Source organism: Giraffa tippelskirchi, chromosome 13 (genome assembly GCF_054371585.1).
Source record: "Giraffa tippelskirchi isolate mGirTip1 chromosome 13, T2T-mGirTip1v1.2.pri, whole genome shotgun sequence".
NCBI classification, from domain to species: domain Eukaryota; kingdom Metazoa; phylum Chordata; class Mammalia; order Artiodactyla; family Giraffidae; genus Giraffa; species Giraffa tippelskirchi.
Genome location: NC_137287.1, coordinates 56,652,492 through 56,679,150, shown reverse-complemented (window position 1 = coordinate 56,679,150; position 26,659 = coordinate 56,652,492). Strand labels below are relative to the sequence as shown.

Sequence of the window (26,659 nt, the reverse complement as noted above, 5' to 3'; positions counted from 1 at the left end):
ATCTTTATGTAACTTATGAAAAGTCTATTTCTTTCTCTGTCTCTTTTTTTTCTAACAATTTTTTTGTGCCTTGCCTGGTGGCTCAGACAGTAAAGAATCTGCCTGCAATGCAGGAGACCCGGGTTCAGTCCCTGGATCGGGAAGATCCCCAGGAGAAGGCAATGGCTACCCACTCTAGTAGTCTTGCCTGGAGAATTCCATGGTCAGAGTTGCTGCAAATGGCAAAATTTCATTCTTTTTCATGGCTGAGTAGCATTCCATTGTATATATACCACATCTTCTTTATCCATTCATCAGGTGATGGACACAGGTTGCTTCTCTATCTTGGCAGTTGTAAATAGTACTGCTGTACTATTTACAGCAGTAAATAGTTCTATTTACAGTTGTAAATAGAACTTTGGGGTGCATGTATCTTTTCAAATTAGTGTGAAAAGTGTATTTCTTGCTTCATGACTACTTTCTAGAGTAGGAATGAACTTTACTAATTTTCACTCACCTTCAGGGAAAGGGAACAAAGAAGTGGGGCATCCTTCTCTCTAGGCCTGGATCTTTACTCTCAGGGAGACCATGCAAACACAGGGCAGCCCATGGCCCACCACGCGGTGGGCCCACTCTGCCTGGCTTCCCTCCATGTGCCATTTCATGTGGGCCCTTTGCCCACAAGTAAGGAGGGAACCGCTGCCAGGGCCAGGTTTAGAAAGCAGGATTTCCTGGCACTCGAGCTGGATGTCTCAGTGCAGCCTGCCTGCCAAGCTCGAGCTGCTTTCGTGGACGCAGAGCTCGGTTCCCTCGGCCTTTGTGATGTCCTGGCTTGACCTGGAGAATTCTGACACTGCTTCCCACACCCTCTAAGTGCACACATGGACGAGGTCCCTGGGCGGGAGGAGGGCGGGGAAGACTGGACCCTGCTTCTCTATTTATTCACTCCTATCTCATCCTCCTGCCTCAGTTGGAGATTGGGTATCTGTGTTTTTATTTTATAATTTTTAAATATTTATTTTTGGCTGCGTTGGGTCTTGGTTGCTGCATGGGCTTTTCTCTAGTTGCAGTGAGCAGGGGCTAATCTCTAGTTGCTGTGCCTCTGGTTGCAACGGTTTCCCTTGTGGCCAAGCACAGGCTGTAGGGCGAGTGGGCTGTGGGAGTTGTGGTTCCCGGGCTCTAGAGCACAGGCCAAATAGTTGTGGAGCACGGGCTTACTTGGTCCGAGGTATGTGGGATCTTCCTGGATCAGGGATTAAACCAATGTCTCCTGCATTGGCAGGCAGATTCTTTACCACTGAACCACCAGGGAAGCCCCTGGTTTTGTTTGTTTGTTTATTTAAATATTTACTTAGCTGCACCAGGTCTTAATTGCAGCATTTGGGATCTAGTTCCCTGACCAGGGATGGAACCCAGGCTCCCTGCATTGGGAGCACGGAGTCTTAGCTGCTGGACCACCAGGGAAGCCCCCCCGGGGAATCTCTGTTTGCAGGTGGGGCATCTTTCCTGTGTTGGCTTCCAGAAGTGGAGGCTGCGAGGAACACAGCCTCAGGTCTCTCCTCCCTACACCCCCTCCAGACATTGGTGCAGTTGCCTCTTGGGGGTGGTCCAGCCCAGGATCACAGTCACCACCTTGACAATGACGTCATACATCCCCTTCCTCTGGGTCACAGCTGGGCATATGTCGGTCACCAGTGCCCGAATCGAAAGTTAGATGTTGTTCAACCACATTGCTTGCACTTGACCTAGACCTGATGTCTTTTGTGCCCTCTCAGGTCAATTCCTGAACCAGGAGGCCAGACTCACAGGGCTCAGCAAGAGCCATGCCCATCCTCTGGTTCCCGAGGCAGGGGAGAGGTCTGAGGCTGTCCTTGAGGTGAAAGGTCACCAGGTCCCGGTGGTGTGGAAGCAGAGGAGGATCTACAACGGGGAGGAGCAGGTGGACTGCTGGTTTGCCCGGAACAATGCCGCTAGCCTGATCGACGGGGAGTACAAGGACTACCTTGCGGCCCATCCTTTCGACTCTGAGACCACCTTCGGCCCGGGCCCCTCCCGGGCACTCTGACACCAGCAGCTGTAACAAAGGAGTGCATGACAAGGGACCCCGTGGTCTGGTTCTTGCCTGGTAGCCACCACCCTGACCTCAGCCCTAGTGGTGGGGAGGTCTGCCGTCTGCTTGAAAAGAGAGAGGGGTCAGGACCTTGAAGGGAGGATGGGATTTTCCCCTCTCCTCCCCCTCCCTCATCTCCAGTAGAGAAAGATGGTGGCACCAAGGGACCAGGCACAGTTAAAAGCAAGTCTCTATCTTGTCCCAGCTGGCTTGTCCATCTCACCCTCAGGTGACTGATGAAGGAAGGCCTGGTCTGTGTTCTCTGTGGAAATGGCCAAGTTCGAGCACTCTGCTCTGCGCTTCATACTAACGCTTAGGGATCTCTCCTCCTAGCCTGGCTGCGTCCTGCAGACATGTGGCCAATCTCTGCCTCAGGGGAGCCTTTGCTTGGGCTCAGGTCTTGCACACAGCACGTAGACTGGATCATTGTAAACCCCTCAGCCTGGCTTTAGCAGAGGATTTTCTTCTGCCGTGATGTCTTGCCCTTGAAAATTTGTTTTCATTTAAAAAAAAAAAATCGATTCAAAATAGAAATGCTGCATTCCAGATACCAACATTCTTCTAACAGGCTCTGTAAACCCCTTGTCTTTTGCTGGTGAGATTCTCCTATTTATTCTGGAAAGCTGATAATAAACAGGGCGGCCCACGTGGGAGTATTTCACTGGCCCGTCTCAGTGCTGGAGCGCTGGCCAGCTGCACAATGAATCTTCCACTTGGCTCTTCCAACCTGGTCCTGCTTCCAGCCTGGTTCACTCGAGGTCCCCAGGAGGTGATGAGTTAGGCTCTTGCAGAACAGGGACGGGGAGGGATTGGCTCAGCACAGAGCTGACCTACAAGGATCAAACTCTCAGCAGGAAGCATGGATGATGGGCCTACAGATCTAAGGGGCCCACATCCCAGACCCGCGAGGCCGGAAGTCAGTGTGATCGAGGGGCTCAGGACAGATGTGATTCTGTCAGGAAAGGTTACAGTCAGGGGCCGGGGGTGATATCAGAAGTCAGTGACGTCACCCTCCTTCTTGCGGGAGCTGTGAAGCCTGCTACATCATCAAGGGGACGGGAGGCTGGTGCGGCCTCGGGACCTCTGTTCTTGCCCCCAGCTTGTGTTCTGCTTGGTCTTCTCTGGACCACAGAAGTCGTCCTGTAAGTCTGACTTTCACAGCAGTCGGGGCGCACATGGACACAGAGGGCCCGGCAGCCAACAGCGGGGGAGGAAAGATTTGGGTCAGAGAAATGGAATATTTTAATGGCAGACTGAATAGAATAAAGGCTTTTGTGCTGGTTTCATGGAGGTGTCCCGTCCAGGAGGGAGTGACTCGAGAACTTCCACTCCATGTGGAAGCCAGCAGCACTTGGAGAGAAATCAGAGTTAAGAAAATTGTTTATCATCTTGGCCCTCCCGTGGGAAACATTTGAGCAGCAAATGACCCGCCCGTGTTTCTGTGGACCAGGCGACCGCAGGAGGTAAAGGTAGTGCCGGGGCTGAGCCGCGGGCTGGGGGTTGGGGGGGCGGTGGTGGTTGGTTCTGTCTCAGAGTCTCCGACCCTCTCCACTCCGGGAACCCACCAGACCAGAGCCGGCAGCTGTGTTATGTTTGATTCAACCCGGCTGCCTATTTTCATGCCAGTGGTGTGAACGCACTAGTCCAGGCTGCTGACAGCTGCTTCCATGTTTCAGAGGGCGAGGAGGAGCAGGAGGCGGGCTGGCAGGGGCCTGGGCGGGCTCTGCAGGGACCTTCCTGTTCCATAGACCTCAGTCCCAGCTGGGCAGACGACCCTGGGGCCACGGGGCCAGGAGCCAGGCTCTGTGTCCAGGTGCGGCCTCAGCTGTGGACAAGACAAGAAGCTGTTACTACAGGACTTACTACAGTGAAGTTCCCCTCCCTTACTCTCCTATTCAGGGGGAAAAAATCCATTTTTTAACACTATTAGGTTGAACTTTCATTTTAACGGTTTTACTTTAGACTCATCCCACTTTTCTTTCTCCTCTTCCATTGTATTGTTTTTTTTTTCTTGGTCCTAACAAAAAGTATGTACCAGGACATTTTCTGTTTCAGCCAGAGACTGTGACATTTGTGGGCCCCAAACTCCACACCAAATTCATACTTCAGGTTTTTTTTTTTAAACTTGAATGAAAAAATGTCATATTTTCTGTTGGTCACGTGTGTTGTGAATAGCAAGATCTTTTCAAATAAACTTAAGTCCCCTACATACAAATGAGTTCCATTCTGAGAGCGCATTCATAAGTCCAGTTTGTTCATCAGTCCAGGTGAGTCCAACAAAGTTAGCCCAGGTACCCAACTAACACAATCGGCTGTATAGGACTGTACTGTAATAGATTTATAGCGCTTTTCACGCAAATACTACATAAAAAACAAACACAAAAAATAAAGCAACTATACTCCAATAAAATTAATTGTAAAAATAATTTTTAAGAAATGAGACATTTTTAATCTTACAGTATAGTACCTTGAAAAGTACAGTAGTACAGCTGGCGTACAGAAGCACATGTGAATCTTTGAAAGCTCATAAGCTCACAACTTGAGGGTCTGTATGTAGAGGACTTAACTGTAAATGCAGTGGTGAGGAGGGATCCTGTTCTCGGTGGAGGGACACGGAGGCACGGGGCAGGTGGGCGATTTCCCCCACATCACACAAGACCTAGAGCAGGACCAGGCTGAGTCTCCAGAATGCGTTCATTAGCTTTGACACAATGTCATCGTCTGGACATTTATTTTCCTTGAGCATTTAAAAAATAAGTTGGGGTCAGGGATACTCAATGAGCAGTTCAACGAGCTTGAGAAGTATATTGCAATAATGAGGGTTTAAACCTCAAGTTACATCATTGCTTATGTTAATGAGTCCTAACTGTTGCTTGGCTGGGCTCTCTAGCAAGTCTCCACCCCTGGGTTCCTAATCCCCTCCCTCACCTGAAAAAGAGAGGCATCTCCATGTGTTGTCTTTAAGGGTCTCCAGATGTAGCTTCACATTCCCTGAATAAAACGGACTGAAGTTCTCTACTCATGTTAGATGCCCTATCTTCTGTTTGCCTTTTCGCTGGTTTGCTACTTTGGGATGCAGGGTGTATGTGTTGGGAGGACAACCCTTCCCGAACCTCCATCACACTGGACAGTGTGGTGCTGGTCTCTGGAATGGGAGAGATCACCTCTGTTTCTATCAGATGAAACATTAGATCTTTAGTTGAATCATGTGTCCCTGCAGATGGACCAGGGACAGGTTTCATCTTCTTCGCATTTATGTCTTGGCTGTGCTGAATGCTATGGGCAGAAAGTTTGTGTCCCTCCAAATTCATATGCTGAAGCCTAAATCAAACCCCCAAGGTGATAGCACTAGGAGGTGCAACGCTGGGGAAGGGATGAGGGCGTGAGGATGGGGCCCTTGTGATGGGATTGGTGGTTGGTGGTTTAGTCGCTTAGTCATGCCTAACTCTTGTGATCCTGTGGACTGTAGCCCACTGGGCTCCTCTGTCCATGGGATTCTCCAGGCAAGGATACTGGAGTGGGTTGCCATTTCCTTCTCCAGGGGATCTTACTGACCCAGGGATCGAACCTGAGTCTCCTGCATTGCAGACAGATTTTTTTTTTTTTACCACTGAGCCACCAGGGAAGCCCTTTGTGATGGGATTAGTGCCCTTCTAAGAAGAGACATGAGAGAGATGATTTTTCCATTTTCCACCCTGTGAGCACTAGAAGGAACACCTTCCAAAATCAAGAACTGGGCTCTCATCAGACACCAAGTCAGCTGGCACCTTGATCTTGGATTTCCCAGCCTCCAAAATTGGGAGAAATAAATATCAGTATAAGCCACATTGTCTATGGCATTCTTCTTTTTTTTAAGATTTATTTGTTTATTTTTGGCTGTGCATGTTCTTCATTGCTGCGAGCAGGCTTTCTCTAATTGTGGCAAGTGCGGTCTACCGTCATTGTGATGTGCAGGCTTCTCACTGGGGTGGTTTCTTGTGTTGTGGAGCACGGGGTCTAGCGTACATGGGCTTCAGTAGTTGCAGCTTGAGGGCTCTAGAGCACAGACTCAATAGTTGTGGCGCGCAGGCTTAGTTGCTCCGAGGCATGTGGGATATTCCCGGATCAGGGATCGGACCCGTGTCACCTGCATTGGCAGGTGGATCTTCAACCACTAAGAAAGCCCCTATAGTATTCTTGATAGAGCAGCCTGAGCTGACTGAGACGCTGACTCATTTAAGATGCGAATTCCTTCTCTTTCCTTCAAGGTACCCCGAATGTATACAAACAATGTTATTACTAAATCCACAGGACTCTTGGAACTATTCATGCATGATCCAACTAAAGTAAACAGCAAATAAAATAACACAGCTAAGCAAACACTTAGAATTGTGACTTTAAATATTTATTCTGTTCAGTTTAAAATAATAAGTAGGGCACGAGCTAGTTCACCTTCAAGAAGCATTTTCCTTCCACAAAAATTTGTAAAAGAATAACATCTATAAACAACACCCTGGTGTATTTGTTTTGAGGGATAATGAGTAGAGAGAATAACACTTGCTGGTTCTAACTACACCGTTTGTTGAAATTTTTGAATTCCATAGAAATATATGTAAATAGAGCAAGTGACTTGACACTGGAAGAATCATGTGGAAACAGAGCAAATTGCTGTATGGAAGAGCCCGTGTACATCAGCCACTTCTGACCTTTTATAAAACTGTCAAATTCATAGAGAAGTGCCTTAAGCTTCAGTCCCTTACCTTCTAGGGGTGTGGGCATCCCAACGCTTTTATCGCCTTCTTCTTGGGTCACTTGCTTGCCCAAACTGCCCATCACCTTGCTCAGTACTTCTTCCACTGGCTCAGGGCATCTGTCGATTGTGGTTCTGGCATTTCTACCTTCAGTTCCTGAGGTCCTGCCAGATCTTGCTTAGATGTTAGATTCTGAATCAGAACCAGAGCAGACCTACAGAAGGAGTGGGACATCACTGGGAGGCTGTGTTCAACAGAAACCCAGCCAACTCCTTATCTCAAGGGCATGAAATCAACCTCTCCTGGCTTTGGCTTCGGCTTCGTCTCTAATAAAGGGACTGAACAAGGTAATGTGCTCAGATCCCATGATCTTTATCTCCTGACGGCGTGGAAATCCCGCCAGAGAACTCTGCAGAGGCCCAGCTGTGAAGGGAGGAAGGAGGTGGGGAAAACATTCCAAAGATGGAGTGTATTCAGCTGCAAGGAAGAAGTGCATATTCAGAGGCTCCCACAGGAAATACCTTTTCTATAATGTTGAGCAGCTGGGGACAGCTTATGAATTGAAGTCATCTTCGTACTCTGTTCAGTTTCAGTCAGTTTTGATTGGTGCCCTATAGATTCGGGGGTTACTGAGACCCCACGGTGGATGATGCTGGGTGGACCTGCAGATTCCTCTCTCCCTGCACCCTGGCTGGGGTCTGTCTCCAGCCCCGCATCCTTCACTTATGCCCCCAGGTATGGATGCACCGGGAAATCACAGAGCTCTGCCGTAGGTCCCTTCAACCAGCCAGGCTCCTGCTCACCTTTAGCAAAACTTAATCTGTTTTCCTTGAAGTGCCTCGGCCTCCATGGCACCTGTGTTCTGCTTCAATTTTCTAGACTACCTCACTCCACAGCTCTCCACAGAAACTCGCCTCCTTTTATGCCAAGGAAACTAGCGAGAGCTCCCTCCATCATTACTGTGTCTCATGGCATCTCCATCTCCTGCCTCCCAGTGTAACGGTCCACCTTCTTCCGGGCTCCATTCTTCTCGCTCCCTCCACACTTGTCTCAGTGATTCCTTGTCTTTCTAGAATCTCTAGACTCTTACTCCCCAGAGGTTCTTCCCTCTTGGATTCAGATACCCTTCCAGAAGTCTCCTCCAGTGCTTCACTGGCCAGGCTCCATGGGGCTTCCCTCTGGTCTTTTATTTCACTGTCAAGCTTGTGCTGGTGGTCGGTGTTTGAATCCTCTTTTATTAAGATTTTTTTTTTTTTACGGGGATCGTTTTTAAAGCCTTTATTTAATTTGTGACAATATTACTTCTGTTTTGTGTTTTGCTTTTTTGGCCACGAGGCATGTGGGATCTTAGCCCTCCAACCAGGGATCCAACCTGCACCCCCTGTGTTGGAAGGTGAAGTCTTAACCACTGGACCCCCAGGAAGTCCTGAACCCTCGTTTTTTCACCTCCTGGTCTGTTGCTTAAGTCATCAAATTTAGCTTCTGTCTTCACCACATTCATTAAACCTTGTCTTAGATCTCACGTTACCATTTCTGATGTCCAGTTCCTGTGACGGGTATCTCCAGCCTCTATCACGTGACCATGTCGACCTCTTCCTCTTTTTTTAAAATGTTAGATCCCATTGCTTCTCTTAGCTGATTAGAATTTCTTCCTAGTTTCCTTTGCTACCTGTCTTTCTTCCTACCAACCTGTGGATGCTCCCCAAGGTCATACTGGTCCTTTTTAATTTTTTTTTTTTTGGCCAAGCCATGTGGCTTTCCCTGACCAGGAATCAGACCCTTTGCAGTGGCCCTGCAGTGGACATGTGGAGTCCTAACCCCAGGACCACCAGGCAAGTCCCCATACTGGTCCTTTATAGTCTCCACTCCCCCCTTCACAGTCTCACTTCTTGGTCTCAGCATCTGACTTGACATGGACTTGAGAACACTTCCCTTCTGTTATTCTGGCATCAGCTCAAATTCAGGAGTAAAAACAAACTTTCCATGTTCAAAGTGATTGGTGGTTTAGTCACTAAGTCGTATGTAACTCTTTTCAACCCGATGGATTGTAGCCCACTAGGCTCCTCTGTCCATGGATTTCCCAGGCAAGAATACTGGAGTGGGTTGCCATTTCGTCCTCCACAGGAGCTTCCCAACCCAGGGATCGAACCCACAACTCCTGCATTGTTGGCAGATTCTTTACTGACCGGGCCATCAGGGAAGTCATCTTCAAAGTGTCTGTATATATATTAGATTTGAGATTTGGGAGGAAAGGAAGAAGTTCTGGCACAATCTTTTAAAATTTTGATTGTTGCAAATAAAGGTGGAAATGTCTATGTGTGTGTGTGCTTGCGTGCATGTGTGTGTGTGTGTCTTTGGTATGTTTCCTAGACCAATTCAACATTTATTTTTACTTGACACAGAGTTCTTCCTGAAAATTCTCTGTTAATCATATTATTTTCTCAAAACAACAGCTGTGTTTGTATAAGTGAAGATTCCATGTTCTGATTGCTCACTGGGAATTTCTGCTTATAAAAAGATGAAAATCATAGGTCCTAAGTTTATCAATGCATCAATTAAGTCACTTCATTGTAGTACAAGTATGAAATGCATCCTAAATGTGTGTGATTTTTTAAATGAATACATTTTATTTGAAATGTATGGGGTGATGTAGAAAATACAGCACTGCAGATAACTTGAGTGTGAATAAATGTCTGTATGGTAGACACACACTGCTCCATCTGGGACATTTCCTGCCCAAAGTCTTCTCAGGCACTAGGATCCTTCCTCCTGAAGATAACATAACCTGTCTATGTGTTATAGGTTGTTATAAAAGAAACAAAGCTTTCCAAGGAAAGCAGAAACAGTATGTCTGAAGGCTCAGCTCCAACCTGAAGTGTATTTGCTTTTGAAAAAGGCTGGATCCTAGGAATATTCTAGAAACTAAACGTTCTCCTAAGTTGGAAGTAACTATTTATCCTTCGATCTCTTCATTGGCCTGGCCTGGAAAACTTAATAAGACTTTGAGACCTTGTGATGAAAATATAGGATGAAATTGTGTATATTATTGAAAGACAATAACACTATAAATTGTTCCTGCAAATTTCCCAGAAGAGAAAATGCTTCAAAGTAAGTACATTCACTTATTCATTCACTGGACTCATGGAAGTGGGCCTAACCATATGGAGGGGACAGAGGGCCCTGCCTAGCCTGCCCTAGAGATAACTTGGTATGTAATTAGTTACAAACACAGGCAGCAGTCTGCAATTAAAAGATTCAGGAAAAAAATGTGGGTTTCCTTTCCTCCCCAAAATTAAGGGGTTTTAAAAAGAAGAGACTGTTTTCAGCCGTGGTAGAAGAGGTACTGGCATTTGATCTGGGTTGTATAGAACAAATGAGGAAAGAAGGGGGAAACGTCAAGGAGTATTTTATATAATAACATTTATTCATAATAAAAACATTATAAAGGCAAGGAGATACATTGTGTAAAGGAACTAAAATTTCAGGGAGATGGCCTGACCAGCCCTCATCACAGAGCTAATATCTGGGCTTAGCCTGAATGCAGGAACTCTGCTCTTCTCATGACCTTGAGATGCTCTGAACCAATCAGGAGCAGCTTCCACAGTGACGGCCGTGACGCTGGACCACGGGGGCAGGGTCCCACCTGGTTCTATCGACTGAGCATCACAGGGCAAGAAGTAAGGCTGGGGAAGCGGGGCTGTTTTACATGTCTCTGAATGCACTGGTTTCAAGATTGCTTTTTTTCTCTAAAAGCTGGTGTTGCTTCCATGGAATGTTGGACTGCTTTTTGCCACCAGCCTGGGCTTGAAGTGGGCTGGGAATTCTATGGGCTGGAGATACAGGGTTGCTGCAAGTTCCTCCTTCTCACTCTTCTTTAGAAACAACATCTTAGAAAACATCTCATAGTCAAGTGGCTCCCTGAAACAAATTGCCCTCTGTGCAAAGACACAGATGCACATCTGGGGAACTGGGGCGAGGAGAGCCCTCTGGAGAAGGGGGTCCCACTCCACCCCTCAGCCGCTTAAATTCACAGAAATGGAGACAAGACTCGTGTACATCCGGTGGCTGTTAAATGTCACTCGTCTTCCTTGGGAGAGGCACAGACAATGCAGCCCTTGACATGATTAATGAGCCTCTGGCCGCACCTGGCGGAGACTCAGGCTGAGGCGGTGGAAGCACCAGGAACCCCCCTTTCCTCTGTCAGACACTCAGCGGCATGCCCACGGAGGCGATGAGCGAGGCTGACGGGCAAAGAGGAAGAAACCAAAGAGCCGACACAGACTCAGATCAGGGTCTGTAGGCTGGAGAAGCGGACTGTGGGAGGTGCTCTGCTGGGAGTACTCCCCTGGCCTGGAGGTCAAATACCTGAGAAGGAAGTCTCCTGGGTCCCTGCCCGACCTCCTGTGCACATCCTTCATTGTGGTGGATCACATGGGCCATGCACAATTGAATGAAGCCACGTTGAATGAGGCTCTCCACAGGTCCTGCTGGCACAGCCCTCCCTGGCTTTTCTTTCCACCCTGCCCCATCTTGCTTCTCTGCCCTTTGCCTGGGGTACTCACCCCCCCACTCCATGGCCTTAGACTCATAAGGGCGTTTAGGTCCTATCACCACTGCCTAATCCTCTTGCCCATGTCCATCATCACCCACAGCTGTTTCTGCTCCAGGCACCTCAGTCCTAGAGTCTGGAGGATGAGTGAGTGGGGAAAGGCTGGAGAAGTATGGATGCAACTTGCCACTCATTAGGGAACCAAAGGCGTCTTGACAGGTCACAAAAGCTGGATTTTTCTTTCATTTTACTTTTATGAATTTATTTCATGTAGTCACAGAAATTCAAAGTTGCATGTAGAGGATGTTACTGCTTTCTAATAACAATAAACACATAGATACTAAGAAATGGCCATCTTTTCTTTAGATACTACTAAACGACCATCAGAAGACTTCCAGTGGCTTGAGACTTCGCCTTTCAGTGCAGGGGGTACGAGTTCAATCCCTGGTTGGGAAACTAAGATCTCCCATGCCTCGAGGCCAAAAAACCAAAACATAAAACAAGCAATATTGTAAGAATTTCAATAAAGACTTTGAAAATGGTCCACATCAGAAAAAAAAAAATACCTAAAAAAAGAAAACAGCCACCAAGGGCATATTAATTAATACCTCAATTTACAGCTGTTATTAATAAAATGAGCAATGTATTATGTCATGTACATTCACATAGAAAGCTGTCTAACGTACATGCAATTAAAAACCAAGTGGATCAACAACCTGTACAGAATAATCCTACAGATCACAACACCTTCATGTTTAACATCTTTGGAGTCAAGGGCACTTCTGAGCACGTGATCAAATAGGAAAGCTAAAATATGAAATCTGTTTTCCTCCCCCCCCACCCCAAAAAAAGCTCACTGCTAGGTTAACGTCTTCCTAAAGCTCTTCAAAGTAGAAGACCACTTGCAGTCACGTTCAAGTGTCAAACTCCAGTCAAGCCTGAGTGCCTAGTGCTCTGATTTCACCCTGATTCATCCAGGACGGGTCCTTAAATGACCCTCCCTACCCTGGTCTGCTCCCACCTGCCAGTCCCTTTGAGAGAGCAGTGCCTAATTCTAGAGAAAAAAAATCTATCAAATATAATTACTGATCCTCAAAGGAAACAATATAAGTTTTCAATCACAAAATCCAATTTTTATATTATGAAAAGTCTTTCATTGTTCTGGTTGACAGCAGTTACTGTTTATTAGTCGGAGTTAATATTGAGCCAAGATGCGCCAATATGATAAACCCCTACTGTTGGGGGGCACTGAATAGAGACTGATAAGTAATGGATATTAAGGATTTTGAATGTCAAATTGTACTTACAGACCCTTTTGTTGTATTCTCTTTCATCTACAATGTTAAGTTGTTGTTCGGTCGCTAAGTCATCTCCGACTCTTTGCCACCCCATGAACTGCAGCATGCCAAGCTTTCCTGTCCTTCACTACCTCCCAGAGTTTGCTCAAACTCATGTCCATTGAGTCACTGATGCCATCCAACCATCTCATCCTCTGTTGCCCCCTTCTCCTCCTGCCTTCAATCTTTCCCAGCATCAGGGCCTTTTCCAGTGAGTCATATCTTCGAATCACGTGGCCTAACTATTGGAGCTTCAGCTTCAGCATCAGTCCTTCCAGCGAATATCCAGGGTTGATTTCCTTTAGGATGGACTGGTTTGATCTCCTTGCTGTCCAAGGGACCATTACAGTGTCATAACTGGCTAAAAATAAATTGAATACATAAAAATATCAAAGAAAAAAAACAAAAACAAACAAAAGTACTTAGAATGGTCGTTGTGTTTTCCCACCAGCTGTGCAACTCTTTTTCTCCGTGGGACTTTCACATTTAGACTAAACGTTCCCAAGTTCCCAAGCCCTCTCTGCAAGGTCAAGAGAGGGGAGCCTGTTCTTTCTTGCTTCTGGGGTCAGTCACGGTGGAAGCTGAGCCCCGCCGACCTGCCATTGGCCACACAGTCTGGGAGGCCCGGCTGCGTTATCAGCCCGGGCAGGAGCCAGGCTGGGCTCCTCTCTGCTCCACGGCTCAGGTTTCCGCTGAACGGACTGGAGAAAGGCGAGAAGAGCCGCGAGCAGGTCCCGCAGAGCCGGGGTCCCCGCGCGGGAGGTCCCGGGGGCCGCTGCTGTGGAAAGAATGGGGCTTATTATGCGCGGAGGCGAGGGGGCGGCGAGGTGTCCAACGGAGCAAATGGTTGAAACCCAAGTCGCGCGGATGCTGGCAGCGCGGCGCCTGCTGTGAGACAGTCAGATGAACCCTGATAAACCCCCGGGCACTTTCCCCACCCCCGCCTGCTCCCCGCCTGGCCCGGAAACTTCAGCGTCATACGGAGAGCTGAGGGCCGGGAAGGGTCGGGGAGGTGGGCTGCTGTGGGTGCAGGAAGGGGCTTTCTGCATTTCCAGAGGGGCAGCGAGAGGCTGACTGTGCTCAGGTCAGGCCGCTCAGCGCTGGTCTGGTGACAAATGGGGTCTGCGGGGAGGTGGGGTGGTGTGCATGGCCAGGAGGGACCCCGCTGGGCTCCCGGCAGGGGCTCGGGAAGAGGGAGGGGAGCAGAAGGGCCAGAGTCCATAAAGACTGCTCTGGAACCACAGTGGGTGACCAGAGGCTGGAATGGAAGCCAGTGAGAAGCCCGCCTAAGAAACACCCCAGGGTTCTCTTTCTAGGCCTGGAGATGGGGCGGCCTCCCTGCTGGGTAAGGCCGGTACTTGTGTGCTTGATCCCCAAATCTTCAGTATCCATGCACAACAAGGTGAATGTACCTAATACCACTGAATTAGACATTTAAAAATGGTCAAACATAGAACTACCAGGTTATCCAGCAATCCCACTTCTGGGTTTGTAGGGGTGAGTGGATAAAGAAGATGTGGTACCCACACACACGATTATTATTCTGCCCTGAACAAGAAGGAAATCTTAGATTTGCAACAACATGGTCAAACCTGGAGAGCTAAGTGAAATGAGCCAAGCAAAGAAAGACAAATACTGCATGGTATCATTTACATGTGGAATCTAAAAAGAAAAGGTAGAAAAGTGGTTGCCAGGGACAGGGGTAGCTGGGGGCCGGAGCAGGAAATTGGGAAAGTTTGGTAAAGGTACAAATTTTCAGCTGTAAGATGAATAAAGTCTGAAGATCTAATGTGTAAGATAGTGACTATAGTTGATAACACTGTATCATATAATTGAAATTTGCTGGAAAGTAAAATTTGTGCTAAAAAGTGATCAAAACAGAGACTTGAAGAGATATTAGTACTCTAAAGCATTATTTACAATAAGCCAGAGATGGAAGCAGCCCAAGTGTTCATTGATGGATGAATGGATGAGCAAAATGTGGCCCACCCATTTACTAGAATGAGATTCAGCCTTTGAAAAGGACATCCTGACACTGGCTGCAACACAAATGAACCTTGAGGACCTTATGCTGAGTGAAATAAAACAGCCATGAGAAGACAAATACTGTACTGAGTCCACTTATATGCTGCTGCTGCTGCTGCTAAGTCGCTTCAGTCGTGTCCAACTCTGTGCGGCCCCATGGACTGCAGCCTACCAGGCTCCTCCATCCATGGGATTTTCCAGGCAAGAGTACTGGAGTGGGGTGCCATTGCCTTCTCCGCCACTTATATGAGGTATGGAAAATAAAATCATAGGAAGAGAAAGCGGCTTGGTGGTTACCAGGGTTTGGGAAAGGGGAAGAGGGGAAGGGGACTGCTGTTTAATGCGTCCAGAGTGTCCTAACGCCAACAGAAAGTCCTGGAGATAGGCATCACAACAATGTACATGTATTCAGTGCCGTGGAACTGCACACTTAAAGGTGATTAAGGTGGCCAATTTCATGTCATGTGTTTTTTTAATAGGCTAGATTTAGAGCAATTTTAGGTTCACAGCCAAGTGGAGAGAAGGTTCAGGGATTTCCCACATACTTGCTGCCCCCTACACCATCGCCTCCCCCACAATCAGCACCCCCTCCAGAGCGAGACACTTGTTACAACTGATGACCCCTCACCAATATATCATCATCACCCAAAGTGCTGTGTACTTTTTGCTGCAATGAAATAAAACAAAAGTGAGCACAACATTGATAGAAAAACCTGACAAATTGCCCAATGAGAGAATTGTAGACAAAACATTTGTGGACACGGATGTAAAACTTTTCAACAATGTTGGCTAAGATACTAACTAAGTTAAAAGAATAACATACAAAATAAATGGTAAATGTTATGTTCTCTGTACTTTACCACAATTAAAACAAAAAAACCTTGAGTCGTTAGCCTTCCAACCCGAAGAACAAAACCCTGTGGGGCTCCAAAGTGAAAACGGGAGGCCAGCTGGGCGTCAAGGCCAGGCCACGACTGTGGGAGGTCCCAGACAGGCGCCAGGATGCGCTGGATCCTGGTCAGTGGCACAGCCAGCTGGGGGTGGGGTGGGGCCCAGAGGTTCACAGGCTCCTAGGATGTCTGTGACTTGGGGTTTAGCTCGGCCAATCACTGACGAATATCTGTGGGTGAAAGGGTAGCCCAGGTCCCTCAGGACAGGGGTCTTGATCCTTAACAAGAGGGTTGGGTACCAATAAAAATATTCTTGAGAAGAAGGGAGCAAAGAGAAAAAACACAAATGGGATACAGAGGCCAAAATATGTATTTTTAATTATCAAAAGAAATACCTAGCTTCTCTGTAGGGTGGGATAGGGTTAACTGATTCCTCTCTCTTCCCTCCTTTTTTTCTTCCCTCTTCCTCTTCTCCTCCTGCTATTCACCACATGAATCCTTTTTATCTGCTCCCGTGTTTCTTCATGTCACAGAAATGCTTATACATAAGCCATACAGCATGTATATAAATTAAATATGCACACATATATTTAATTTCCTACCTGAAGACATGCTCAGGTTGACACAGTCCAGGGATCACGTGACTGATCACAGGATGGACTGTTGACACAAAGCAGGTGTTGTGTCCATCACCTCCTTTTCCTGTCTACACACCCAGGACACCGACTGGCCTCTCTCACGGCAAGAAGATAAACCCTGAAGACAGAAACCTTTTTAAAATGACTAGAATTTATCATAATTTGAAGCAATCAAAATGGACCGCTGTTCATACCATTGCTTCAACAATTTTACATCCTTTTTTTTTTCAAAGAAAGAGGAAGGTACTAAGTTAGGTGGGTTTGTGAGAGGAGTAGTAGAACACTCCAAAATTACTTCTAAAGTTATTGCAAGGGACATCCCTGGTGGTCCAGTGGTTAAGACACCGAGCTTCCAATGCAGAGGGCCCAAGTTCGATTCCTACTCTAGGAACTAAGATCCCACATGCTGCATGATATGGCCCATAAACAAAATAAAATAAATGCAAATATAGTCCACTTTCTAGTCTTTCATTAAAGCTGCCAACTGTTGAGAAGGACTTTGCTTCACTCATGGGTAGCTGGCAATAGATAATGTGTGTAAAAGTGCTTTGTTCTTTGTCTGGGAGACAGTGCATTAACCTCCTCACTGGAAGAGCTTTGAAAGGAACATTCCATGAAACAAGTTCTCCAAGAGGAGGAGTGGGATGGGAGAGAGATTTGAGAGGACATAGTGCAAAATGCCCCTCTGTGCTCCCGTTGGCCTTTGGGCTGGAAGTCCTCCATTTTCAATTACAAACAAAGCACAATTGTTATCTGATTGCAAAATAATACACGTTCACTGTTAAAAAAAAAAAAAAGAGAGAGAGAGAACACCTTGGAAAATAAGACCACAAAGGATCCATTTCTTTTTGATTTTTAAAATCTTTTTGGAGTCCTTTAAGGGGAAAGTGTTTTCAAAAGAGACTTTTTTCCAGGAGTTTATCTAGAAGGAATGAAACCTCTACTGACAGTTTAGGTAAGCCATGCCAGTAAACAACAGGAAAGTGTATTCTCTGAAGTAAGATTCAGGCTCTTTAGCCAAAATTGAGGAAAAAGATTGGGTCTCCATAGTCCTATATTATTGGATTTTTTTGCCTGTGACAAAGTGTGGAAGGGATCCCGTCCCTCTCCTATGAATGTCTCTCTAACCCTCAAGAAAGACGAGGTGAAAAATTGAAAAGAGCAATCAGCGAGCACCAAAAGACCTGATGCTTCTGGGCTGTAACTGACCATGTGGCCTCAGGAAGATCCACAAAGATCCTCTAAAGTTTCCTCCTGTGTAAAATGGAGATCTTAGTGACTGCCTCCCAGTCACTAAGAAGAATCAAGGAGCTGATGCACAGAGAATCTGGGGCCGTAGGTGACATATAGTAAATATTCAAAAAAGATAGTTACATATTCAATAAATAGCCAAGCAACTGAATTTTTCTACAAGGCAACCCCCCTTGAAATTATGATGCTGAAGCTCTAATACTTTGGCCATCTGATGCAAAGCACCAACTCATTGGAAAAGACCCTGATGCTGGGAAAGATTGAGGGCGGGAGGAGAAGGGGACGACAGAGGATGAAATGGTTAGATAGCATCACTGACTAAATAGACATGAATTTGAGCAAACTCTGGGAGATAGTGAAGGACATGGGAGCCTGGCATGCTGCAGTTTACGGGGTCGCAAAGAGTCAGACATGATTTAGCGACTGGACAATGACAACAAAGTGAGAATACCAGTTCTGAACTAGTTTTTCTGAATAAGACAACCAAGACTTGGGTTTACCCAAGAAGTGGCCTTAGGACAGTTAGGACTTCCCTGTAGCTCAAATGATAAAGAATCTGCCTGCGATGCAGGAGACTAGAGTTCAATCCCTGGGTCAGGAAGATCCTCTGGAGAAGGGAATGGCAATCCACTCCAGTAGTCTTGCCTGGAGAATTCCCTGGACAGAGGAGCCTGGCAGGCTTCATGGGGTCGCAAAGAGATGGACATGATTGAGCGACTAACACACACACAAAGAGTGGCCAGCTCTCTTCTAAGTGATCTTTTTTTTTCTGTTTACTTGGCTTCTGATGCCATGAGCCTGCCTGGTTGCCATGAGACTCTCGGGTTCTGGGGGTTGTGCAGGAAATCTCATCATGTTTCTATCTTTCTGCTCTGCTGGGAGTGGAAAGTGTGTGATCCCCTGAACTATATGCCAGAGAGTTAGAAGGTACCTCTCCAAGGATGAGAGTGAATACTGCACTCCTGCCCTGAATTCTAGGGCAGACACTTTATCCCCACACATTGTTCAAAAGGCGACTCCTGCCAGCGGGAGAAGACAAAACTGCGATAATAGTACTGAGCTGACCCTTTGTCTCCTAATCGGTGGCTGAAACCAATCCCGTCTGACACTGTAATTGACAAGAGTGGAATAGATAGGACCCCTGCCACCTGCACTGAACTTTCCACTGACCTCACCCTTTCTATCATATAAGCAACGACACCGAACCCCTGTCTCGGTTTTGTTCTTACGGTGGTGGTGATTTAGTCGCTGAGTCATGTCCGATTCTTTTGAGACCCCCATGGACTGTAGCCTGCCAGGCTCCTCTGTCCATGAGATTTCCCAGGTAAGAATACTGGAGCGGGATTCTTTACCCCGAGCCACCAGGGAAGCCCTTGTTCTTATAGTTGGAGTTTTAATGCCTCCGTGAAACCCCAACGTATTTCTCTTATGCAGCCCTGAGACTTCCTGATCTTGTTGTATGGTGTTTTTGTCAGCTCTGGTCATCATTACAAACTACAGTAGACTAGGGGGCTTAACCAGCAGGCACTTATTTCTCACAGTTCTGGAGGCTGGGACTCCCAGATCAATTTGGACTCTAGTGAACACCCACTTCCTGGCTTACAGACTGCAGTCTCCTTGCTATGCCTTCATATGGAGGAGAGAGAGCGAGAGAGAGCTCTCTGGTGTCACCCCTTATTAGAGTGTTAATCCTATTAAATCAGGGCTCCAGCCTCAAGCCATTAACTCCTTCTTTACTTCAAAGGCTGGAGGTGAGGACTTCAGCGTTGGAAATCTGTACAGACACAATTCAGTCCATTGCTTATTGTTATAACTTAGTCTCGATATTCTTAGATCCATGCCATTCATGGAAAAGGTGATCGGGCAACATTCTAGGCAACTAACCATGGGAAGGAAGTCTTCAGGGAAGAATGAGGAAGCTTGGGTTCCTGTCTTGTCCACCAAAACTAGAAAACCTTTAGGCAGGTCTTAGACACAGGGTCCACTAGATTTCCTTAACCTTGGATGGAGACCACTAGTGTGGCAATTAATGTTTTAAGAGTTCTACAAGCTGGCATCACTATTAAGGTTTGATCCTGTTTGTTAAGAGGGATGCATACATGTTCAGTCATGTCTGACTCTTTGCAACCCCGTAGACTGTAGCCTGCCAGTCTCCTTTGTCCATGGAATTTCCCAGGCAAGAATATTGGAGTGGGTTGCCATTTCCTACTCCAGGGATCTTCCCAACCCAGGGATCAAACCCACATCTTCTTTGTTTCTTGCCTTGGCAGGCAGACTCTACAACTGAGTCACCTGGGGGAGGAATGTACTTTATGAAGTGGTCAGAACACTAAGCAAGCCTTGGTCAAGAGCCAGGAAATGAGCATCAAGATGACCTGGCTTTTTCCACAGAGCTGTGAACTTAGTTTGGGCAGCTCCTGAGCACTGGAGACCCACCTGCACTTCTCCTCACTATTAGGAAACATGAAGGAAAATGATTATTAGCATATGGTTGACAATTATATGGGCTTCCCTGGTAGCTCAGATGGTAAGAGTCAGCCTGGAATGCAGGAGACCCCGGTTTGATTCCTGGGTTGGGAAGATCCCCTGGAGGAGGGCATGGCAACCCACTCCAGTGTTCTTGCCTGGAGAATCCCCACAGACAAAGGAGCCTGGCAGGCTACAGTTCATGGGGTCACAAAGAATTGGACATGACTGAGCACATACACACAATTATATATGGCAAAGGGAGGAGGGACACTTTGGGGACAGTTGATTGAAATCAACTCTCAATTTTTCAAGGCAGTGGAGATCACAGAGCTAAGTCATGAATCTATAAAATCCTCCCAGCTTCAAGGGGACTCTGCTAAGGTTTATTTTCTGCCCAATATGTGTTTGGCCAAAGCTGCTTTAAGATGCAAGCAGAGGGCCAGGTTCTATTCTCCTGGAGGACCTGAGAAACGGCTCAGGTGTGAGAGGCAGGTTGGATAACTATCATCAGTGCTTGAACAGCCTAGAGTTGGCCAGACCGAAACCTGACCCTCGCTCCAGACCTCGCCACTCCTGTGAACAGCACCCCACAGAACTGCCAGAAATGTCACCCGAATTCTTACCTCGGTCCAGCCCAGGAAGAGTAGAACCAGGTTGGTGGCCACCTGCTCAAACACCATGGTCAGCAAGCCTGGCTCAGAGAGAGTCACCTGAAGGACAGGATGAGCCCAGCAGGAGCCACTGACTAATACACAGGGGACATCCACGGGAATCACACCGGGCATGCTGTTCAGTGAAACTTTTGGTGAATCCAAAGTTCGACTTTTTCTTTTTTAAATTGGAGTACGGTTGCTTTACAATGCTGTGTTAGTTTCTGCTATTCAGTAAAGTGAATTAGCTATTAATATATGTGTACATATGTTCCCTATATATTCCCTCTTTTTTGGGTTTCCTTCCCATGTAGATCACCACAAAGCGTTGATTGAGTAGAGCTCCCTGTGCTATACAGTATGTTCTCATTAGTCATCTGTTTTATACATAGTGTCTGTAGTGTCCTATCTTTTTGTCTTTTCATAGTGTTCATGGGGTTTGCAAGGCAAGAATACTGAAGTGGTTTGCCATTCGTTTCTCCAGTGGACCACATTTTGTCAAAAGACTGAACGCTGAAGAAGTGATGCTTTTGAACTGTGGTGCTGGAGAAGACTCTTGAGAGTCCCTTGGACTGCAAGGAGATCCAACCGGTCCATCCTAAAGGAGATCAGTCCTGGGTGTTCATTGGAAGGACTGCTGCTGAAGCTGAAGCTCCAATGCTTTGGCCACCTGATGCAAAGAGCTGACTCACTGGACAAGACCCTGATGCTGGGAAAGATTGAAGGTGGGAGGAGAAGGGAGAGACAGAGGATAAGATGTTTGAATGGTATCATCCACTCAATGGACATGAGTTCAAGCAAACTCTGGGAGATAGTGAAGGACAAGGAAACCTGGCCGGCTGCAGTTCATGAGGTCGCAAAGAGTCGGACATGACTTAGTGACTCAGCAACAGCCAATATGTGTCAATCCCAGTCTCCCGGTTCATCCCACCCCTCCCATGTTGCTATCCATAGGTTTGTTCTCTGTGTCTCTATTTCTGCTTTGCAATAGGTTCATCTATACCATTTTTTTAGTTTCCATATATATGCGTTGATATACGATATGTGTTTTTGTCTTCTTGACTTACTTCATTATGTATGATAGTTTCTAAAGTCCATCCACGTCTCTGCAAATGACTGAGCCATCACTGCTTCTGAGCTTTGGAAATTTAATGACCAGTGCCACCTGGTGTCCAACACTGATATTCCCCGTTCTATCATTAGCAAACCATAGTGCAGCAGGAACAATACTTTCCAGAAATCCTTGCTGACCCAGACAGTCAGGAGGCCTAAGCGGCTGTGACATTGCATTCTATTTTCCCAAATGTGCTGGTTTGGCTGGAATTACTTTCTATTCCCCTCAATGTTAGAAAACTCCATCAGGGCGACACTCCAGGGACCTCCTTCTCCCCGTTGGTCCTCAGAATCTGCTGCTGCTGGTCCCTCAGAATCTGAGGCAGGTGACTTCCTAGTAACTGCCACAGCTCTGCACACACCTGTCTGTTTTCCGCGGAACTAGATCCCCCATGACATCGGGTTTTGTCCTCATGGCTCCAGTGTACACGGCATGGTGACTGGTACACGGGAGGGGATTAATACACAAGGATTGGATGAAAGAACACAGAGGACTGTGGGTAAGACTGATTTTAAATCTGATCATTTTTCTTTTCATCACTATGTTTCTCTATTAGTGGAAAGAAGCCAGGGTCTGCTTGCTTTTGCTTTTTTTTGGCTCCTTTCTTTCCACCTTCCTCCAGTTTCCCTCCGCATCGTCTTCCAGTCTGATCTGCACATAACCGTGAATGCCTTCTACCATCATTTCCCAAACAGACGGACACATGCCACCATTCTTTTAGGTCTTACACACATAAAGCAATAATGCAGTGTTGAAGGGTGAGAAAGTTATTCCCCATCCAATTCTCTTCCAATCTTTTTGATTCTGACAATGAAAAAGAGAAGGAACTAGATCACATTACTCTGCCATTAACACCTCTCAAATATCCATGTTAACAAAGAAACCACAGGCAATCATCATAAGGAAAACCAACAGCAGGCAAAAATATCCTTCTATAACTGAAAAAGTTCTATTGCCAAATCCGGAAGACTAATCTGTTTTCAATATTGATGTTCTTCGCAAAGTAAGCCCATGAAGTTTTCTGAGTCAACTTAAGGGAAAATATTAAGTAAATCATTGTAAAGATAGTACCAGTTTATGGCAAGAAAAACAGGAAGGTGGTATATGGTATGGGCCTGACTTAAGTTTGGGAAACAGATAACCAGGTATCTTGTCCTTCCTCTTGCTGCCTTTCTGCACATCCGCTCCTGGTGTACCTTTCAGGGCTTCCTCAGCCATTTCAGGAAAGGTTAGGATACCAGTGGGAAGGTCTATGCAGAGGTGGGCCTCGCTCAGACGAATGTGTTCCCCATCAATACATCATTTCTGCCCAGCATCTTGCATCAACTAGGCCAGCCTGTGGACCACAGTGAAAAATTCAACCCCTCTTTAGTTTTCCCTGGGGCTCGCTCACTTTGCAGCAAAACTCGTGAGCCAGGCTCAGCTTTGTAAAATCTCATTCATCAGAATCACTTTAAGGCTAACAAGCTGGCCCCTCTGCCTGGGCCCCATGTGGGCAGATCGGATGTCTAGGGGCTGGCGATGCCGGCGAGATCGACATAGAAACATGTGGTGACTAAAGGTCTCAGGAAAGAACCAGGGGTTTCCATTATCCTTGGCTTTTGGGGTAATGCAATCTGAAAATCAATTCTCATTAAAAACAAGTGATACTAAGACCTCTGACAGGTTACATCTTAAGTGATAATTAAAAGCATATTTCCTGACGCTTAGCTGCGATGAAATGCATCCCTATTTATGCCACAGAGGGGATCTCAGGCTAAGACCCTGTGGACAGTCATTCACTCCCCCAGGAAGCCTCACAGTTCCTCGAGTGTCATTCATTATTTTAATCTGATTTTCTTTACTAAAGTGAAATAGAACCTGGCACTGGTACTTTCTGTCCAGCTTCACCAACAGTCCTTAAAAAGCAATTAACATCTTGCTAAACCAAGAAAGGAAGACTTATTTTGCACAAATAAAGTCTTTAGTGCAATGAGTGGATGGAGTTAATGAATTACCAACAGTACTCCGCTAACTTTTATTGTTGTTGTTCAGTTGCTGTCAAGACTGACTCTTTGCAACCCCATGGTGTGCAGCACGCCAGGCTTTCCTGTCCTTCACCATCTCCCAGAGCTTGCTCAAACTCATGTCCATTGAGTCGGTGATGCCATCCAACCACCTCATCGTCCGTTGCCCCCTTCTCCTCTTGCCTTCAATCTTTCCTGGCATCAGGGTCTTTTCCAAAGGGCTGGCTCTTCTCATCAGATGGTCAAAGTATTGGAGCTTCAGCTTCATCATCAGTCCTTCCAGTGAATATTCAGGGTTGATTTTCTTTAAGCTTTATAAACCTTCCTCAATTAATAAAAGGTGACATGGTGACTGAAACGTGAAACTCTTTATTTGTGGGATCTCAGTGTCGAGGGCCCTGAAGTGAGCAGTGGGGTGACAGGGGGCTCAGACTTTCAGAAAAGTAGGAGAATATTTACTGCCGATAATAGTTACTGACGTGGCCCTTTGGGTATCAAGATGTTGAATTTTATCTCAAAAACTATTGTGAAAAATGGGAATGTTCACAATCTATTTCTTCTGAACTGGATTTGCAGGTTATCAAAACATATCATGAAGGCACAGGAATAAGCCACCATGTCAAAAGAACAAAAACATGTTCATAATATGTGGTTGCAAATCAAGGGACTTCCTGGGCGGTCCAGTGGTTAAGACCTTGCCTTCCGATGCAGGGGGTGCGGGTTTGATCCCTGGTCAGGGAGCTATGGGAAGGACTTTCCTGGTGGCTCAGATGGTAAAGCATCTGCCTACAATGCAGGAGACCCAGGTTCGATCCCTGGATCGGGAAGATCCTCTGGAGAAGGGAATGGCAACCCTCTGCAGTACTCTTGCCTGGAAAATCCCATGCACGGGAAAAGGAAAAGCAGAACCTTGTGTAGATGATCACTTCTACACACATTGTTTGTAATATTCCCTGCTGGCTCAGACAGTAAAGTGCCTGCCTGCAATGCAGGAGACCTGGGTTCGATCTCTGGATTAGAAAGATCCCCTGAAGAAGGAAATGGCAACCCACTGCAGTACTCTTACCTGGAAAATCTCATGGGCTACAGTCCATGGGGTCGCAAAGAGTTGGACACGACTGGGCGACTTCACTTTTCACTTTCACTTTTCAGGGAGATATAAGATCCCATAGGCCTCACAGCCAAAAAACCAAAACATAAAACAGAAGCAGTGTTGTAACAAATTCATTAAAGACTTTAGAAAAGGATCCACATTAAAAAAATATCTTATTCAGAACCACAGCAAGAGACTGCTGCTGCTGCTGCTAAGTTGCTTCAGTCATGTCCGACTGTGCGACCCCATAGACGGCAGCCCACCAGGCTCCCCTGTCCCTGGGATTTTCCAGGCAAGAACACTGGAGTGGGTTGCCATTTCCTTCTCCAATGCATAAAAGTGAAAAGTGAAAATGAAGATGCTCAATTGTGTCCAACTCTTAGTGACCCCATGGACCGCAGCCCACCAGGCTACCTCACACCTATTGGGATGGCTACTATCAAAACAACCACCACCACCACAACAAAAAGCAAGTGTTGGCAGGGGTGTAGAGGATTTGGAACCCTCACACATTGTTAGTGGGAATGCAATACATTATAGCCCCTTTGGAAAACAGTGTGGAGGCTCCTCAAAAACATGTTGAGAAGGGGGTGCTTGTCCCTGGTGGCTCAGATAGTAAAGAATCTGCCTGCAATGTGGGAGACCTGGGTTTGATCCCTGGGTCGGGAAGATCCCTTGGAGGAGGGCATGGCAACCACTCCAGTATTCTTGCTCGGAGAATCCCATGGACAGAGGAGCCTGGCACCCTGCAGTCCTTGAGGTCGCCAAGAGTCAGACATGACTGAGCGACTAAGCACAGCCCGCGACAGCAGCAGTGGAAGTGGCCGCATGGTGACCTGTCTTCACAGACGTCCCTTGGTCTGCTGAGTCACCAGCAGCAGGACCCCTCTCAGCCCAAGTCAATGTTGTTTCTGGTTCTGAGTAAATGCAGTTAGTGAGGTTTGTTGCCTGGATACTTGCTATTCTGATAAAACTGGTGATTTAAGTAAGATCTGAGCCCACATGCGGATTCCAAGCTGCCTCACCATGCTCCAATTATGACAGGAGGAATTCTCTTTTCAGTGACATAGACAAGCCCCAGATGGTGGTGTTTTGCCATCGCCAAGAAACAAAAAGCTCTCCTTAAACTCAAGTTTGAATTATCTTCCCTTACGCTTCCATGTGTCAAATAGATAGCTAGTGGGACAGTTTGGTGCCCTGTGATGACCTACAGGAGTAGGACGGGCGTGGGTGGGAGGGAGGCTCAAGACAGAAGAGATATATGTATACATATAGCTGATTCCTGTTGCTGTACAGCAGAAGCTAACACAACACTGTAAAGCAATTATCCTCCAATTAAACAAATAGAAATAGTAATAAAATTAAAAAACAAATTATGTTTCTGAAATCCTTTTTGTTCTTTTGTAGAAAAGCCTAAAATCTTGAGCTGTGGAAGTTAGCCATTGCCTGCCCTCTAGTCATCAGCTCCCTGCCTGCTTCTCATCTTTCGTTTTCTCACCCTGCTCTCTGCAGCTGCCTGGATCTCACAGACACGCAAACCCTGCAGCTGAGACACTCAGCACTTCCCACAAAGAAAAGAAAAGAAGGGAGAGAGTCAATGCATCCAATACCTTCCGTTCAACCCCATGTCTTTCTCCGTGATCTTCCCTTTTCGATCTTGAGCCTGTGCTTCTGTACAAGCCTGGCTTGAGCCGGAGTTAAACTTTCACACACAAACTCAGCATAGCAATCCCCAAGGGCCCTTGAGCCCTTTCCAACCTGACTAGCATCATGCAGGGAAAACTGTCCAAATCAGCTTGCCCAGAAAGCAGGGAGGCT

At 46.6% G+C, this 26,659-nt stretch overlaps 1 protein-coding gene, 1 long non-coding RNA gene and 1 other non-coding gene across 4 annotated transcripts in view; 2 read left to right on the top strand and 1 right to left on the bottom strand.

Moving 5' to 3' along the window:
- The window catches only part of ITIH5 (inter-alpha-trypsin inhibitor heavy chain 5), an 82,895-nt gene extending 78,380 nt beyond the window's left edge, over positions 1 to 4,515 (top strand). For both annotated transcript variants that reach the window (XM_081557214.1, XM_081557215.1), the window contains one exon: positions 1,755 to 4,515. In XM_081557214.1, the coding sequence (XP_081413340.1) occupies positions 1,755 to 2,044 (290 nt within the window). In that variant the 3' untranslated portion in view covers positions 2,045 to 4,515. The remainder of the gene's footprint in view (positions 1 to 1,754) is intronic.
- Positions 3,308 to 26,659, bottom strand: LOC145532365 (uncharacterized). The gene is made up of 4 exons (XR_014073172.1): positions 26,452 to 26,659; positions 20,602 to 22,546; positions 16,223 to 16,376; positions 3,308 to 3,914 (listed from the first exon to the last, which is right to left on the bottom strand). It is a non-coding gene; the product is annotated as an uncharacterized LOC145532365 (long non-coding RNA).
- Positions 24,504 to 24,576, top strand: TRNAC-ACA (transfer RNA cysteine (anticodon ACA)). Its single transcript has one exon. It is a non-coding gene; the product is annotated as a tRNA-Cys (tRNA).